Below are 17409 nucleotides of genomic sequence, written 5' to 3'. Positions count from 1 at the left end.
GTGTCCCACCAGAGTGTTTGGCAGCCGGACACGTCCGGAGCCAGAGGGCATCTCGTGTAACGTCAGGGAGCTGTGTAGAGCTCAGGAGATTTATTTTTGTGAGTCACGTGTAAGGAGTGTCGGGGATTAGTTAGCTACACGTACTCAAGCTACTAACTCAGCTACTTTTCCCCAGTAGCTTGACCATAACTCCATCTTGCTCTCTAGCAGCTGCGTGCTTGGCTAAAAGCTACACAGCTGCTTGAAATGTGAGGGGAGTCTTTGATGCGCGCACACACACACACAAACACACTTTCATTTATTTGACTCATTGTTTTTGCTTATAGTAGCGAGTATATCAGGAGTAGCTTGTAACGTCATAAGCTACTGTTTCAGTGTAGCTTTTTTGTTTGTATATGTTTGTATAATAACACACATGTGGCGTCAGGCTTTGTCCCGTGAAGCTCGAATCAACACTTCCTTCTTAAATAAACACAACAAGAGTGGGGCTTAGACATCAGATTTATTGATCACCAACACTTGTGAATGCAGTCACTCAGATTTCATCCCGCTCTAATTCATCCTCAGACTGAAGCAGGTGTTTTAGCGTGATGTGTTTAGGAGAAGCTTACTGACCATGCAAATAAGGAAATACCGTAACACCTCTTTCAGGGCAAAGGCTCACAAAGAGGGAGGGAACAAGGTTGCATGATGCAATTACCCCTTAACAAGCTCAATGTGCAGCTGTGCCTCATGAATCACTCACAGACTGGATGACAGAAAACACACACACACACACACACACCACCTGATGGGAGAAGAGTTTCTGCAATCCTGAAAATCCTGAAAAAGTCATGGATTTTCAAAATGTCTCTTCAAGAACTTGAAATGTTGAAAGTGATGATTGTTTTCATTGATAGCAATGATTAATAATCATCTAAACAAGTCAAGCTGGGACCTGCAAAGTAAAAACACTATTTCTATTTCCTGGAAATCACTTGCATCATTCTAGTGTAACCAGGCAGAGATGGTCGTGATTCTTCACACTCACATTTATGTCAGTTTACAATGGCGTAGTAGGTTTTAAGGTTGATTGACTTAATACACTATTTCATCATTCCATCATTTGGGCTAAATTCTGCATTTTAATTGGTCAATCATTGCAGAATCTCTTGTCAATGTAACACTAGGACATTTTGATTTTTTACAACAGTTTTCAAAGTAAATTTTGAATCGCAAGAGTGCGAACTAAAAGCTCCATTTTGTTAAAAGAATGACAGTAATAATGATAGAATGTAAAAGGATCCTGAAGGTTCCACTGCTGCATAAAAAAATGCAGATAAAATTCTGCGCTCTAAATATGCAGAGCATAACTGTTTTTGGGATTTATGCTGCACAGAAAAGTGTACAAAAAAAATCAAAATATACAAAAACGTAAACAAATACGTACATAAAACTGGATCAGACCAGTCCATTCAGATTAAAAAAACAAAATTCTCAATTCTTTTCTAACATGTCAGTTCTAACATCGGCTCGCATGCTTCGTCGCTCTCATCGAGCGTTTTTAACTTCACGTCCACAGTGTCTGATCCACCTTCCGCTTGTTTAAATTGTTGAGCCTTCACCTGAAACACATCCCAGCGCTCAGGAATCAGACCTTTGTTAAAGAGCAGCCCCGTCAGATAGGAGAACAACAGAATGGACCCTACAGCAGAGAGCATGCAGATGGTCCTGATTGGGGAGTACTGGACATAAACGCCGTTCTCCAGAATGCATCCTGGGAATTTGAGGATGGTTGGTATCCCCAGGTCTGGCTCCCCACACAGCACTCTCAACACCAAGCCGATAATACAGCCCATAATGGCCCCGTAACCATTGGAGACGTCGAAGAAGAGGACGCAGACGAGCTGAGGGAGCATGAGGGTGTAGGTGAGGTCAGAGCGCAGCATCCAGATCATCAGGACGCTGTTATTACCCATGAGGGTGAGCGATGTGCCGGCCAGGCCCACCACCACCACAGACGCCCGGATCACCCACTCGATCTCTGTCTCAGAGGCCTGCGGGAAGGAAGGAAGGACAAAGAGTCTGTATATGGAGCGTCCACAACAGGTCCAGAGGGAGAATCGGCAAAAGAGGGAACGACACAAACTCAAAGAGGAAAACCACCTCATGCCACTGTAGTGTTGAGTTACACTAAGATGAGACGGACAGATGCATGGACACAACTCACACTCACACTGACTGTATGAATCCCTTCCTCCTCAGCACTCAGAGGAAGGGAATCCCTCCCTGTTGGTGCTGGAGATCTTCCAGTACGGATATATGATGAAACCAAACCCCTCCACATTGAAACAGATGAGGGAGTGACAGAAAACAACATGTCTCTCTCTTCTCCGTCTCAATGTTTCCCTGTAAAACTACCAGCATGTGTATGATCCGTGTGCAGCTTTGGAATGAGGACTTCATCAGCTTCATACACTGGCATGTTGTCTCCTCTGAAACACACCAGCTACATAAAACTTTACAGGAAGTTAAAAATAGAGTGCCAGCTGGCCACACACACACAAAGACAATGAGAGAGGAAGAGCTGCACTATCCAGCAGAAGGGGAAGTTTGAAGACGCAGGAAGGACAGAGGAAGGACGGAGGAAGGACAGAATATTTGTATTGGAGGACAGCGCTGGCTGAGTAGCTGCAGGGTCCAAAGCTGAATGTGTGAAGTAGCACAAACTGATTCAGCCTCACTCAGCCTCAGTTATAATCATATCCTACTGATCTCTAAGACATGCTATGTGTAAATGGCTGTTTCCAAGCAATAAAGACTTTGATTCTTCACCAGATTGAACTTGAACTTGGTCTTGGTCTGACCCCCCACCCCCCCATGCTGTAATTGGTCTTCTTGTCACATGACTCTGACTCACCAGTGAGGCGTCAGTGGGCAGAGCTCAACTAGTAATCTAGTATTGGGACCAATTTGACCCGTATCAGGTATCAGAAGCAGCTAAGACAAAAATAGCTCTTTGAAAGACACTGAAAGCACCACTGTGTGCTGAGTCTTGGAGAGCTTCTTCTGCCCCGAAAGCTCCTCCTGCCCCAATCGCTCCTCCTGCCCTGATCGCTCTTCCTGCCCCGTGAGCTCCTCCTGCCCCGTGAGCTCCTCCTGCCTCGTGAGCTCCTTCTTCTCTTTAAATGGTGTCAATTACTAAGAGCTGCTGTGGGAGCTGAAATGAGAGCCGGATCACGTGTGGGATAACTGGATAGTTCAGTGGAGGACTGATACCTTTTAACAAGCAAATACGCTAGAACTGTGGGATGGGTTCCCACCAGGAGCAGCAATGTGAGCGTTCCCTGTGAGAGATGCAGCGTGTAAAACAAGCAGCATGTGACCCCGAGCTGATTGACCTGTAAATCAAACCAGTAAGGAGCTGCTTTCAAATACAAAGAGTGTAACGATGTAATGATGCTGAAAGAAGTGCTGGAACAACCTGAAGGACTCTCTTTGTTCTTCTATTAACTAATCTGACCACTAGGGGGCACAAATCCAGCAGTGCTTCTTAAACACAGACCTTCATCCACACATATTCTGTCAAGGAGCCAGGCGGTCCAGACGAAGAGAAGAACCTCGACCCAACCAATCCTACAATTCACTGCATATGTAGGGTTCAGAGTTCTGTAGCCTGAGCTTGTCACATGGTCTAATCCAAAGCTAAGAGTGACCTGCTCCTCACCTGCGTCCTCAGGATGCTCTTGTAGATGTTGGAGGTGAAGATGGAGGCCGCTGACAGCAAGGCCGAGTCGGTCGACGACATCACGGCCGCCGCCACGGCTCCGATGCCGACGATAGAGATGTAGGTCGGCGTGAGATGCTGCAGGACGATGGGTAGGACGAGGCTGGTCTGCCCGCGATCAAAGGGAGACGGAGAACCGTAGGACGTCAGGTTCCAGTCTGAGGATCACAGGTTCATCATGAATAAACACATGGAAGTCTAGTTTTTCCATTTAATTACACAATAACTATTATCTATATTAATACATGAATACATAAATGTTGTAAAGTGTCTGAGTACCTGTGGAGGCAGCGACGGCGCCCAGCAGGATGGGAGGGATGCCTAAGGTCGGGACGATGAAGGCAGCAGCAAAGCAGGTGATCTTGGCTGTGGAGGACGAAGCTGCAGACAGCGTCCTCTGGTGGAAGTTCTGAAGCCCCAGATTCCCCAAACCCTAAGACAGAAGACAAGAGAGACGGGAGAGAATGAGAAGAGAGGGAGCGACAAGAGAGGGAAGAAAGACGAGAAGGAGGGCAGAAGGACAGAGAAGAGGAGGAGCAAGTGGAGAGAGAGAGGGATAAGAGAAGAGAAACATGAGAGGGAAGAATGCAAAGAAAGATAAGAGACAGGAGGAAGAAAGACAAGGAAGTGAGACCAAAGACACGGGACAGGAAAGACACATAATGAGAAAGGAGGGAGAAAGAATGACAAGTAAAAAGGAAAAGAGAGAAAGACAAGACAGAGGAAAGAAAGGCCAGACAGAGGGAAGAAGAAGAGCAGAGAAGAAGACAAGACAGACAGACAGGAGGTTTCTTGGCTTTACTCTCAGCAGCCTTTTGTTTTCCCGTTTTCCTGTGAATCTCTCATAACCGAAGCCTCACCAGCAGTAAGAAGTTATCGATCCACCTCCAGGCTCTGTCCGCCTCCAGCACTCCCACCCACGGTGCCTGGAAGCTCGAGTTGAACGCCGTCTGGGCGATGTCCGTCACAGCCGGGCTCATCATGGAAAAGGGGACGCAAAGCCACTGTGTGCAGAGAGAGAGGGAGAGAGAGGGAGGGAGAGAGAGGGAGAACAAGGGAGGGAAAGGTGGAGAGGGAGAGAGAGAGAGGGAGAGAGAACGTTCTGAATGTTGAGCGAACGAGGCAGCAAACCTCTACATACCTTCATCTCTGTGTATATTTGACTTTTATAATCTGACCTCTTGACCTTGTAAACCTCCCATAGTAACATGAATGATCTCTCTCTTTCTTAGTGTAGGAGATATGAATGTTAATCAATGGATGGAGCTCTGGAGCTGCTGAAGATCCATCCAGACCTTTACTGAATCAGCTCCATCTCTATTAAGGCACTTGGCTCTGCCTGGAGACATAGAGCTCCTATCTAAAGATGATCCTGATCCTATTGCTCCAGATCCTACTGATCCAGGTCCTACTGCTCCAGATCCTGCTGATCCAGAGCCTATTGCTCCAGATCCTACTGCTCCAGATCCTGCTGATCCAGAGCCTATTGTTCCAGATCCTACTGTTTCAGATCCTACTGTTCCAGATCCTACTGCTCCAGATCCCGCTGAACTGCTGAAGCGGCTCAATGTTTACTTCTCTTCTTCGTGTAACTAAACCAAGTCTCTTACATCTTTTCATGCAAACACTGACAAGGCTTATTGCAACATAAACGCAGCTCGTGACTCACCAGGCTGATGAAGATGAGGATGAGCTGTATGATGTCTGTGTAGGCCACAGAGTACAGACCTCCCATCAGTGTGTAGGTGATGGCCACAGCAGCAGAGATCCAGATGCTCGCAGTGTACGACAGATCCAGAATCACACTCATGGTGACGCCTGGGGAACACACACACACACACACACACACACACACACACACACACACACACACACACAGTCGTAAGGTGTCAGAGTGAAGGCAGAAATGTGTTGATTAAATACAGAATATTCAAATCCAGTCACAGTCAACACTTTTAGAAATCAGGAAATAATTTCATCAGCATCCAATGACAGAGTTGTGCAAAGGTTCAATAGGATTATTTTTGCTCAACATTTTGCACAAGTACATGACTTTTAGTGTCATATTTTGTACATATAATCAATAATGATGATGTATTTATTATGACTTATTGTGATAAATGAAGTCACACTTAAGTAGCACACACACACACACACACACACACACACACACCACCATTTAATTATTTGGCACCGCTGCTGTCCATATTTTCCCTGTAGTAATAATCATAATCATCATCATCATCGTTATCATCGTCACGGTTGCTGTTGTCATAGTAAATCACAAGCTGAACTTATGGCCACTTGCTGCTGTGATATACGGTTTGTTATTACGGTGAGTTATTTCAAGCCGACCGTAGAGTCCAGAGGGTTTGAGTTTCACTCAGCGATCCAGAGCTGCGACCAACAGCTGCTCAGCTGCCAGGGTCAACATGAAAGGAATCACGCAATCAAACACACACGCACGCACGCGCACAAACACACGCCCGCACGCACGCACGCACACGCGCCGCATTCTTACCTAATCCTATAAGTGTTCCTGTCACCCACATAATCTCGGATATGAGTGAGGCCAGGGACAGAGCGGCTGTTGGGACTTTTCCATACTTGATCTGGAAAGGATCCATCATGGTCACATATTTCCTGTCCCTCATAGGCTCGGCGAAGAACAGGCCACCTCCAGGACGGAACAGGACGTACAGAAAAGTTAGACCTTCATTTATATCAATCCCTCCCCTGCCCCTGCCCCTGCCCCGGCCACCGGCGTTAGGCTTTGAGTATACAGTGAATACATCTCCTCCTCAACAGGTGCAGAGGCGTCCACCATGTGGGCCTTCAGACCTGTGGGCCGCCCAAACCATCAAAACAAGAAGAATAGACTTTGTAAAATGTATGTAATATATAGAATAATACCCTGAGTTTACAAATAGGACTTTGGAGACTGACTGACACATTATTAGTGGAGTACAAACAACATAGGAGTCAATCTCGGAGTATATTTTATTACTAATTTCGCACGACGTAATTGTTTCCCCCACCCTTGTTCTGACAGGAGGGCAGCAGGAGTTTGTACAGAAGTCTAGGGGCAACACAGAAGAAGAACCTTTCACTATGAGAAAGTGAAGGAACCTACACAGACTTTATGCGTTTTAAGGTTTCGGGTTTTGCCGGCAGGGGGAAGCAAAAGAGGTGGGGCATTTTGTTTGACCAATCACATCCTTGGGTGGGAAACAAACAGATATATGGTAGCACTTTGTGTGCCTTAAGTGGAAACATATATCAGGATACTCATTATAAGCCCACATAACCCTTCACCTACTTGTTCTCCATACCTTTCAGGTCAGACAGATTACATCGGATTAATGACTGCGACTGCTTACTGTGTCCATGCCTCAGACATCACCAAGGACACTGTCTCCCATTATATAATCTACTTTACCGTCTATGCGGTGCTGGGAACTTATTAAACTCACTGGAGTAGGACGCCCCTGGACGCCTGAACTCATTTGATTCTACAGTGGCACAGTGGGGGGGCGGGGGTGGAGTGTTTCCCGGTAACATAAAAAAGGACTGGAAACAAGAATCTCACCGACGATAAAACACAAGGTTGCAGCGACTGGCATGACGGCCCAGATCAGTCCCATGGAGGGGTTGTACACGGCCTCCGCTGTGCCCACGATGAAGCCTCCTCCGACCCATGTAGCTGTGTGACACAAACACGTGAGAGGGAGAGAGGGAGAGAGGGAGAGAAATGCAAAGTCAGAAGGAGGAATGAATAACAGGAGGGTTGGCTGTCACTCAAGCATAACTTGCACCTGCTGGTAACACGATCACAGACGTATCACTCTGTCCATCTACTGCAACTTTAATACCAAATTAAATTTAATTAGGAACATACTGTAAATTTAATGATGCATTACTCTAAAGAGTTTCCTTTCCTTCTCCTGTAACCCTCACCTCTGGTCACCAGCTGACCCTCCACCAATCAAAGGGCTGCGTTTCAGGAGGAGCACTGGACTCTTCGCTCCTCCTGCTGCTTTGCACTTCATCTTTATGAGCTAGCTAACATGTGGGAATGAAGTGGTGAGAGGACAGAGGAGCATGGCGACAAAGGCAGAGGTGACTTGCTTGTCTCTTACTCACCCCCACATGGCTGTGACTCACTCCCACCATGTGTGGAACCGCAGTTAGTCACTCACACATTCTAAACTCCTCACAAACGCACTTTTAAAGCCGCCGAGGTCGTGGCAACATGTTGCATTTTAATGACAACAACATTGAACTTCTGCTATGTTATGAGCATAACAAAACCTAGAAAGCCTCCGATGTCTTCGTTGACACTGTTTGAGCTGTAGACAGTGCGCTGTATACACCAAATAGGAATTTAATTATGTAAAACATATGAATGTAAAAGCAAGACAAGGCGAGGCAATTTGATTTACATAGCACATTTCAGCAGCACGGCCATTCAAAGTGCCAAAATATCAAAAGCACCATGAAAAGAAAAGGACACTTAAATACAATTAAAAGCAGAAAGAAATTAAAGAAATTAAGACAGTTTGTTCAGATATGTGGAGCATAAAAACTGAACGCTGCTTCTCCATGCTTACTTTGAACCATTCAGTGATTTATAGACCAGCAGTAATTATTTGACGAAGCCAGTGTAAGGACCTCAGAACTGGAGTGATGTGATCCACTTTCTCGGTCTTAGAGAGGACTCGAGCAGCAGCGTTCAGGTTCAGCTGCAGCTGTCTGATGGGTTCTTTAGGTAGACCTGTAAAGACCTTGTTACAGTAGTGGATTCTACTGAAGATAAATGCATGGATGAGTTTTTCCAAATCCTGCTGAGACATAAATCCTTTAATCCTTGATATATTCTTAAATTGATAGTATGCTGACTTTGTAATTGTCTTAATGTGGCTGTTGAAATTCAGGTCTTCATTCAGAGTCCATGACTACACCAAGGATCCTGGCTTGATCTGCGGTACTTAACATTACTGATTGAAGCTGGGCGCTGACTTTTAATCGCTCCTCCTTGGCTCCAGAAACAACCACCTCAGTTTTGTCTTTGTTGAATTGAAGAAAATTCTGGCACATCCAGTCATTGATCTGTTGAACACATTTACTTAGTGCTTGTATCGGACCATAGTCTCCAGGTGACATGGTTATGTAAATTTGTGTGTCACCTGCGTAATTATGATAACTTATTTTGTTGTTTTCAATAATCGCGCCATTGAAAGCATGTAGATGTTAAACAGTAGAGGCCCCAGAATGGAGCCTTGGGGAACTTACACGTTATATTTGTCTGTTCAGATGTGTAATTACCTATAGATATAAAGTAGTCCCTGTCCTTTAAATATGATTTAAACCAGCTTAGTACTGTGCTAGAAAGTCCTACCCAGCCCCTCTAGTAATATGTTGTGGTCGACCGTGGCAAATGCAGCGCAGAGATGGGATGGTGTTTAGGGGGGTGATAACGGTGGATCTTTACAGGCGTTGGTGTTGGAAGGTGGGAGAAGGGGGGTGGAGGCTCCAGCTCTCAGCTCTGGTATCTCCCATAATCAGAGCTCTGGTTGGGTGGGGGCTGAGGTGGCTGTCCTTCAGGCTTTCTGCTGCACTGTTTTATGTTATCCTCCTGTTTTGGTTCCTCTTGTCTCTTGTCCTTGGCAGAGGGAACAGATGGGTGACCCGGGAAGTAAAAATAGGTTGGCGTTGAACAATTTTACTCCTAACCCGACGATATCGTTGGGAAAACATCTTATCAATCAGAGTTTGAGGCCAAGTCGGTAGCTCTCCCTTCAGCTGCTGTGTGAGGATGAGAAGTTATCCGGGTCATCAGATGGAGATCCAGGGTCCTGCAGTAGTGAGGTAAATCTGTTTTCTAGCGGCAGACTTGGTCTTTGGGGAGGTTTGTTGCTAGTTCTCCCTTTCGCAGCTGTCCACAGCTTTGCCCTACCAAGCACACGGGTTGAGGAGGCGCTCTGCCTGGATGACAGTGCAGGCCAGCCAGTTGCGTCACAGATGTCACGGCGTTGGGTTCTTCCTGTTAAGTCGTCCTCTCAGTTCCTGTATTTACTCTTAGTGTTAAACATATCTGATAGTATGAGTGTTGAGTGGCATCTGATAGTATGAGTGTTGAGTGGCATACACAGTGACGTTATGTTATGTTGGGATGCCATGTGATGTTATGACGGGTGTGCCTACGTGCTCTATTTATGCTGTGTGTATGCGCTAATAAAGAGTCTTCGTAAGTTACCAGTCGGTGGCATCTGTGTTTGTTCTCCCGGGAATACTAACCGTCTTGTTGACTACTGTAACGATAGACTGCTGCGGAGATGTCAAACGCTATACTTAGGCTTTGCACCAAGAGCGTTTTAAGGGAGGACTACCACCTGAAGATTTATTTACCCACACGGCCCTCCTGTTTCTTGGTGGTCAAGTTGTTGCTAACTAGCTGTGTGTTAGCATGCTCCTGTCCACTGCTTTGAGACATTGGTAAAGTCCCACACACGTTCACATCTAAACCTGTGAAGGTGATATTTGAGCTTCAACACGTAAAACAACAGATTGTACTCAATCCTGAAGGAAACAAAGCACAACAGGAGACACATTACAGCAAGGGAAAGCTATAATCCTCTGAACGTCTGAATCTCTACACATGATACAATATGGATACAAGTTAGTATCCAGGAGAGGACTATGTGAGGCCGATTCACCCTTGAATAAAGTGTGTTTGAGTGCTGTAGTTGGGGCAGATGAGTGCTGCAGACAGGTGAGTCTTTACTTTATTGGCACTTCCCTGATTTGATTCCATGGATTCTGCCAGACTAATGAGATTGAGTTGCTCGACAGGTTGCTCACCAGGCTGCCATCACGTGTTCACGCTTGGCACAAAGGTCCAAACTATCTCCAAGGTTCAGGCCTGCATCTGAATGCAGTCATAACTTCACTGCCTTTGTCTCTAACTGTGAAAGCAGATGATGACTGTTTGACTCTCTGACTTTCTGTGAGCTCTGACCTCAATGGTGAAGCCCAGGAAGCTGAGGATGACAGATCGTTTCACGATACAGTGACTCTGCACACACGAGTCACACACAACTGTGACTTCCTGGATGTATGACTGCTGTGGAGAAACTAATAAAAGGAAACCTAGCGCTCCTACTGGCCTGGGGGCGACATTACACTGTACTGCTTATATCTTATATCAGTGGCTACAGACGTTTGAGCTCAACCTGAAGGTGAAGTTTGAACCCTGGCCAGAGCCCGAGATGTAGCATAGATATGACATCTGAAGCCGGCCCAGCAAGACGAGAACAGTCGAGTCCACCAGGTATGATCCGAGATGTGAGCTCTGAGAACACACCTGCACACCGGGAAACAGGTTTTGAAACCAGAACCACAATGAAAAGTGTTCATCCAAGCTCACATGGTCAGACACAGGTGGAGAGAGACCAGATCCTCTGAGACGGAATCTGATGAGGGGAAGTGAAGACGTCACTTCTTGACCGTGTTGCGACCTCAGCATGCCAAGTTCACCGTCGTGCATTCTGGCAAATTTAACATTTCCACACCTCAGCGTGAACCTGAGGTGACACCAGTGACCGAGGAAAGTGTCAACACTGAAAAACACACACGTGCGGGACAACATCAAAGGCGGGGAAAACACCTAGACCTCCTGATAAAGCAGGAACACGGAACGTTGCTGAGACACCAAACACAGACGTGTTTTATGTTGGCTTCAAAGTTCAAACTGTGACGAGTCCAACATGAGACTCCAGTCTACAGCTGCCTGATAACAGTAAAAATATGACTAATAATATGAATTAATGAATTAATAGTTTTATTTCATATAGCACCTTTCTTTGATACACATGAATTACACACAAAGACAAAAGACTCAAGCAAGACATAACATACACCCAGAAATGCTCATTAAATAAACACACACATGATTTGGGCAAACATGGGTGTGTGTGTGTGTGTGTGTGTGTGTGTGTACGTGTGTGTTGGCGGAGCACTGTAATCTAAGATGTGTTTTGAGATTGAGTGGAGGAGGAGAAGCTGCTGCATAGCGGAGGAGTCCGCGGTTATTTATACAGAATCATGTCGAAATGAGAGCACAGAGGAGCTGAATATGGAAAATAAATTAATGTCTTTTAATAATTCAGTCACTATTACTTTAATTAAGTAAAAGAGCGTGACGCGTTAAATTCCTCCCTCCCGCTCCCTTTCTCTCCCCCCTCTCCCTATGTCTCTCCCTCTCTCTGCCTCTCTCTCTCTCTCCCTCTCTCTGTCTGCCTCTCTCGCTCTCTCCCTCTCTCTCTCTCTCTCTCTCTCTCTCTCTCTCTCCCTCTCCCCTTCTCTCTCACTGCCTCTCTCTGTCTCGCTCTCTCTCCCCTTCTCTCTCACTGCCTCTCTCTGTCTCGCTCTCTCTCCCCTTCTCTCTCACTGCCTCTCTCTGTCTCTCTCTCTCTCTCTCTCTCTCTCCCCTTCTCTCTCACTGCCTCTCTCTGTCTCTGTCTCTCTCTCTCTTTCTCTCCCCCCCCCCTCTCTCTCTGTAATTACTGTAATGCATTTCGAGGACAAAACGTCCGAGCGACCATGACGCCATGTGTCACAAACACGTGACACAAAAACGATGTAAATCGCGTGAAAGCGGCGGATGTGCGGTGCAAACACGCGAATAACGCGTTTCCGCGCTGCCCACGCTGCGCCGCGCCACTCACCGGTCATGGTGAAGATCCCAACCACCAGGCTGATGCCCCGGTTCCCCAGCAGCGCCATCTCCGTCTTGTCGCCTTGGGTCTTCTTGGCCTCCCTCTTGGACTTGAACGAAGCCCAGATGCCGATGCCGAGGACCAGCAGGTAGAAGAAGACCATGACGCTCACGCCGGGGATGTTGAGAGCCATGATGGAGCGCCGGGTGCTGGTGTGAGGGAGAGACTGAGCGCTGCGCCGCTCCGGTGATGAATCACATTCCCTCCCTGCGTCTGCGTAAAAGCCACAAACCCCAAGAGGACGCGGCTGGAACTGCACCTGTTAACCCGTCAGCGACTACCACAGACACACACACACACACAGACACACGCACACACTCACTAGCCGTCTGGGACATATGAGACGCATCCATATGATGATGTTTCAATAATAATTTGGCCGATTGTAAAAGTAACTGATGATTGATCAGTTGTGAGCCTGGCACGAAGAGATTGAACTGGAAATCCTGTATTTTTCCACATAATCTGCATCCCAGGATTTGTCCTTGTCCCTCCTCTTGGCCGTCCAAATCTGTGCCGTCATCACCATCGTCATCTGAGGCCAGGGGCGGACTTAGCGATTGCTGGGCCCTATAGGCAAACATGTTAACCTGGAAGCAATGAAGGTTAGATCCGTGACTGCAAAGGCAAATCATATTTGGTCACCACTAAAATTCGAGGCTGCTGCCCCCCCCCCCCCACACACACACACACATTGGTACACACTCAGCACAGTTGACAGCTCATTGTTCTTCATGTTTACGATTGAGCTGGTGTGAACTCGGGGATGATGAATTTTCCATTTGTATTTGGGTCAATGACAAATATCCAAAATGTATTTAATAAATATGTTTGAGTCAGGAACTGTGTGTGTTATTTGTGAAATAATGTTTCAAATTGTTTAAATTAATTTTCTGACCATATTTTTTAACTTTTGCTACGCAAAAAATGTAAAAGTGGCACAACCAAATATTTTTTTAAACATATATATTGTCTACCTTCCTGAAGTAGAAGTGGTCAGGTGATCAAAAGCAGATTGGATTTGCAGCACAGAGCAACAGACTGGTAAAACACACCGTCACGCAGCGTGACTTGGTGTAACTCTACACTCGTGTTGGCTCCACTGTTGTATCTTAAGTGACCTAATTGTTTTTCTGTTGTTTTGTATGATGATCACTTTGTTAATGTGACATCATCTCTGTGTGTGAGAGTGTCAGCACAGTACAGGGCTCTGATCATCTGACCCTCTCTCTTGGTCACGGTACTGCTGTCTGCTCTCTGTGGTGTCGATGCTCTGGGCTGCTCTACAGCTACACTAACACTATAGTATCTATCTGTTACAGGCGGAGGGGCGGTCAGGTTGAAGCTCTGCTGGGAATTCTGTGGGAGTTGTACTCACTGACTCAGGTGTGACATTCCAGATTCCCTCCATAGCTGCTTTCCTCCCCTGTTCTTTCTCTGGTCTTGCTTCAGCTGTCGCTTCACGTGTTGCTGTTGTGTTGTGGACAGCTGGTTGATGGGGGCTCACAGTTGTTCCCTCCCTTTCTCCTCTGATGACTATAAAACACGAGAACTCGTAAACTAGCCCAGTACTACCTACTACGACTGCGTACAAATAAAGACTCGAGAATAAACTGTTCCAAATCCAGTCTACTATCAGGATCTAGTTCCTCTTTTCTGTTTTTGCAGGATGTGCCTGTTCACGGTTTCCATAGTGGATTTATTTGATGATTTATTTAGAATTTGATAAAATTCTAATAGTAGTGATACATTTTAATAGTTTCAAACCAAGTGGAGTTACAATAATGATGTCATACTTACACAGTTCATTACAATTACAAACATATTGAGTCTTAGAGAATTTTAAATTTCGATTTTGAGTAGTCAGTTGAAAGCCAGTGTCCCATCTGTGGGGAGGATTTATTGGACATCTGGGCCGCCACCAGAGGTCATTCTCCTGTCCACTAGGTGGCCCTGTAGATAGCAAGGGGAGTAGGAAGGGCCCATTGCCCAGAGAAAGCCCCTCCCACCCTGGGAGGAAGCTCCGTACAGCCTTTAGTGGAGTAGCAAGCGCCCCTCACCCAGAAATAGCTCTTCATAGCCGCATTGAGTTTCAGCTTGGAAATCGAAACGTATTGAGCTTTCATCGCTGTGAATGTTCCCATCTGCTACTGTGTGTGTGAGATGAGTCAATCAATGTACGCTATGGCAAATATAGCAAGAACAGGAAACATGAAGCTAGTGGCAAAGTTGTATTTCCCCTCAAGTTTAAAGGTAAACAATTATTTCATGAAGTATAATGAGCTGCAAAGTAAACCTGTGAAAGGTCTTCAGCCTTTGTAGAGTTAAAACTGTAAGAGCTGGCAGCAAACCCGATACACTGAATGTAAAAGCATTCCTCCTGTGCCACCTTGGGTATTTATAGCCATCACCTTGCTTCACCTCCATGTCCATCGCCACTCACCATCACGGAACATGACGTCCTTGTGAGAGCGTCAGAGAGGCGATGCTGCCTTTACTGCGCCTGGGGGGAAAAAGCCACACGGAGACAAATCTCTAACTCTGTCACATTTTCAACCAGAGGCACTGTTGATTATGAGTCCATGAGATTATGAGTGTGTTGGTTACTGTAAGAGAGGCAAGCAGGACGAACATAAGAACATCTTCACAATCCCAGCTAATCATTTGAATGAGTCATGATTGTAGAGGCTCGTCAGCGTTTGTTAGGCCATGACGGGATGATGACAACAGAGTGATGTCATCCAAAGTGGTGATGTCACATTTATACATTATACATATAGAGTAATATGAACCTTATGAATGACGAATCATCTCATCTCATATTTGGCTCTTGAGAGTCGGAACTCTGACGTGATGTGAGCAGTAAATGGTGCACTGTCACTTTAAGATGCGATGATGTGATGATGCGTCACATTTTCACTGGCTGTTTGTTGTCTAGCAGAGTAGAGGGAGACAGAATGTAGCTTTGGTGCTGAATAATTGATCACGTGTTACTTTAATCAATGATTATTTTTCATAATGGAGTGATTGATTATATAATAGATTATCCGTGCCAATATCAGAGTCGTGTTCCGCTCGGTACAGAGATGTTTGTTCAAACTTTGTAAAGGTTTTTGTTGAACCCAATGATATGCTGGATGACTAAATGGACATATTATCTTTGGATATTAACACAGGACCAAAACAATGTGAGGGTGACTGCACTACATGAGATCCAGTGTGATCCAAGTTGGGAATTCTCCAACCGGGCCTCAGTGAAGAGGATGAAGAGCCTCAGGTTTCCAGACAGATTCTGAGAAAGCCCGAATATCACAATAAGCACAGAGAAGAGTGACATCCTCCCCCAGAGAGGTCTGAGGAAACAAAGGGAATCTTATGTCTTATCTTTTTCTCCCTTTGCTGGGCTTTAGTTTCTACTAATCTGAGGGAATTTCAGCAAATGGCTACAGAAACAGGATGTGATTGTTTTTAAGACGTTGTTTAAGCAGAATTTAATCATCAAATACCAGAAGTTAAAACCCAAACCAAATATAAAAGAAAGGAGACAACGTAAACAAAGACAATGAGACTTTTGTAATCCTTGGCTGATTTGTTGCAGGTTTGGGAACAAGTTCTAGGTTCTAGGTCTGCAGCTTATCTACATGTGTACAGTTTAGACAGCAAACAGACAGCAAACCGACTGTCACTCTGCTATCAAGGACCTTGCTGCAGGCGCTCCCACAGGCCTGCCCAGAGCATGCTCACTTCCTGCCTCAGGAGATGACAACAGAAACCAAGATGGATGAAGACAACTCGTCCACAAATGGGACCCGCAGTGTGTTTTTGTCTTGGCGGCTCACATTCCTGGTAGGAAGCGACCTGTACGCCGGCACAGCTCGGCCTCGTGCCCACACAACAAAAGACGTGAACAACAACAAAAAGCATAAATTAAAAATCAAATAACGAAAACGGAGCAGCTCTCTTTTATATTTTGACTTTGTGCCAAAACTGAATGACTCAATGAGCAGTCAGTCAGTTTATAGGACCTTTAAAACTCTGATCATACTGCGATTGACGCCCGTTTCACACTGGCTGTGAGGCAAACAGCCAACCGGTGCAAGGAATACTGTTCAAACATCCGTGTATCATTTATTCATTTGGTAGTTTGGGTTACTTTCCAGTGTAACAGTCGTTACCACAGCAGCAGCAGCAGCGAAGAGCATGGATGTCCTGTCTGAGCCCCTCGTTACTTCCGGGTGTTTGCAATGCGTTTTGTAGCCACAGAGAGCTGTACTGGTGGTCTACAGCTGGAAAATGCTCCTTCAGGCTATGTGTGCTTAGAGGATGTAACAGGCACACCGACACACCGCCGCTGCTCTGCCACATTCAGCTTCCAGCCTCCATGTTACAAGAGCAGATTGCAGCTTTGACCCGCCGACCGTCTACAAGGACGCCGCAGCCGGCCAGAACGTAACTGAGGCGTTCGCTCCAACGCGGCCTGATCATGGTTACCTAACTGAGAACAAACCAGCCACTCAGACCCGCTGGCACCACCGACTCAAACCCTTTAGGTTGTTCTCCCCGTCAAGCAAAACAACTGGACTGGGATTGGATCACAGTGAAAACAGAACCAAACAGCAGAGGGTCGACTTTGGAAGAAATATGCTGTCATGAACCTATGACACACACACACACACACACACACACACACATACAGACCGGGCCCCTGCTGTGCATACCTGAGACTAAGAACACAGGACGTCATGTCCACTCTCATCTCTCATGCAGTCCTCTTCACTCCCATCATGTTGCTCTAAGCGTCTTCATTGTTCATTATGCTTTCAGTGCTGTCTGTCTGTCTGTCTGTCTGTCTGTCTGTCTGTCTGT

The 17409-nt window shown here is 46.0% G+C and overlaps 1 protein-coding gene across 1 annotated transcript; it reads right to left on the bottom strand.

Annotated features, from left to right (window-relative positions):
• Positions 1–489: 489 nt before the first annotated feature.
• LOC143015441 (high-affinity choline transporter 1-like) lies at positions 490–14122 on the bottom strand. The gene is made up of 9 exons (XM_076169423.1): positions 13922–14122; positions 12493–13133; positions 7356–7469; positions 6288–6443; positions 5436–5584; positions 4627–4770; positions 4046–4199; positions 3707–3924; positions 490–2036 (listed from the first exon to the last, which is right to left on the bottom strand). The coding sequence occupies exons 2-9, from the start codon at positions 12674–12676 to the stop codon at positions 1488–1490; spliced, it is 1668 nt and encodes a 555-aa protein (XP_076025538.1). The 5' UTR covers positions 12677–13133; positions 13922–14122; the 3' UTR covers positions 490–1487.
• Positions 14123–17409: the final 3287 nt, after the last annotated feature.

This window comes from Genypterus blacodes, unplaced genomic scaffold (assembly GCF_046128005.1).
Source record: "Genypterus blacodes isolate CSIRO-AG114 ecotype Tasmania unplaced genomic scaffold, CSIRO-AGI_Gbla_v1 ptg000201l_1, whole genome shotgun sequence".
Classification (NCBI taxonomy): domain Eukaryota; kingdom Metazoa; phylum Chordata; class Actinopteri; order Ophidiiformes; family Ophidiidae; genus Genypterus; species Genypterus blacodes.
This window is presented reverse-complemented; position numbering and strand designations above follow the sequence as displayed.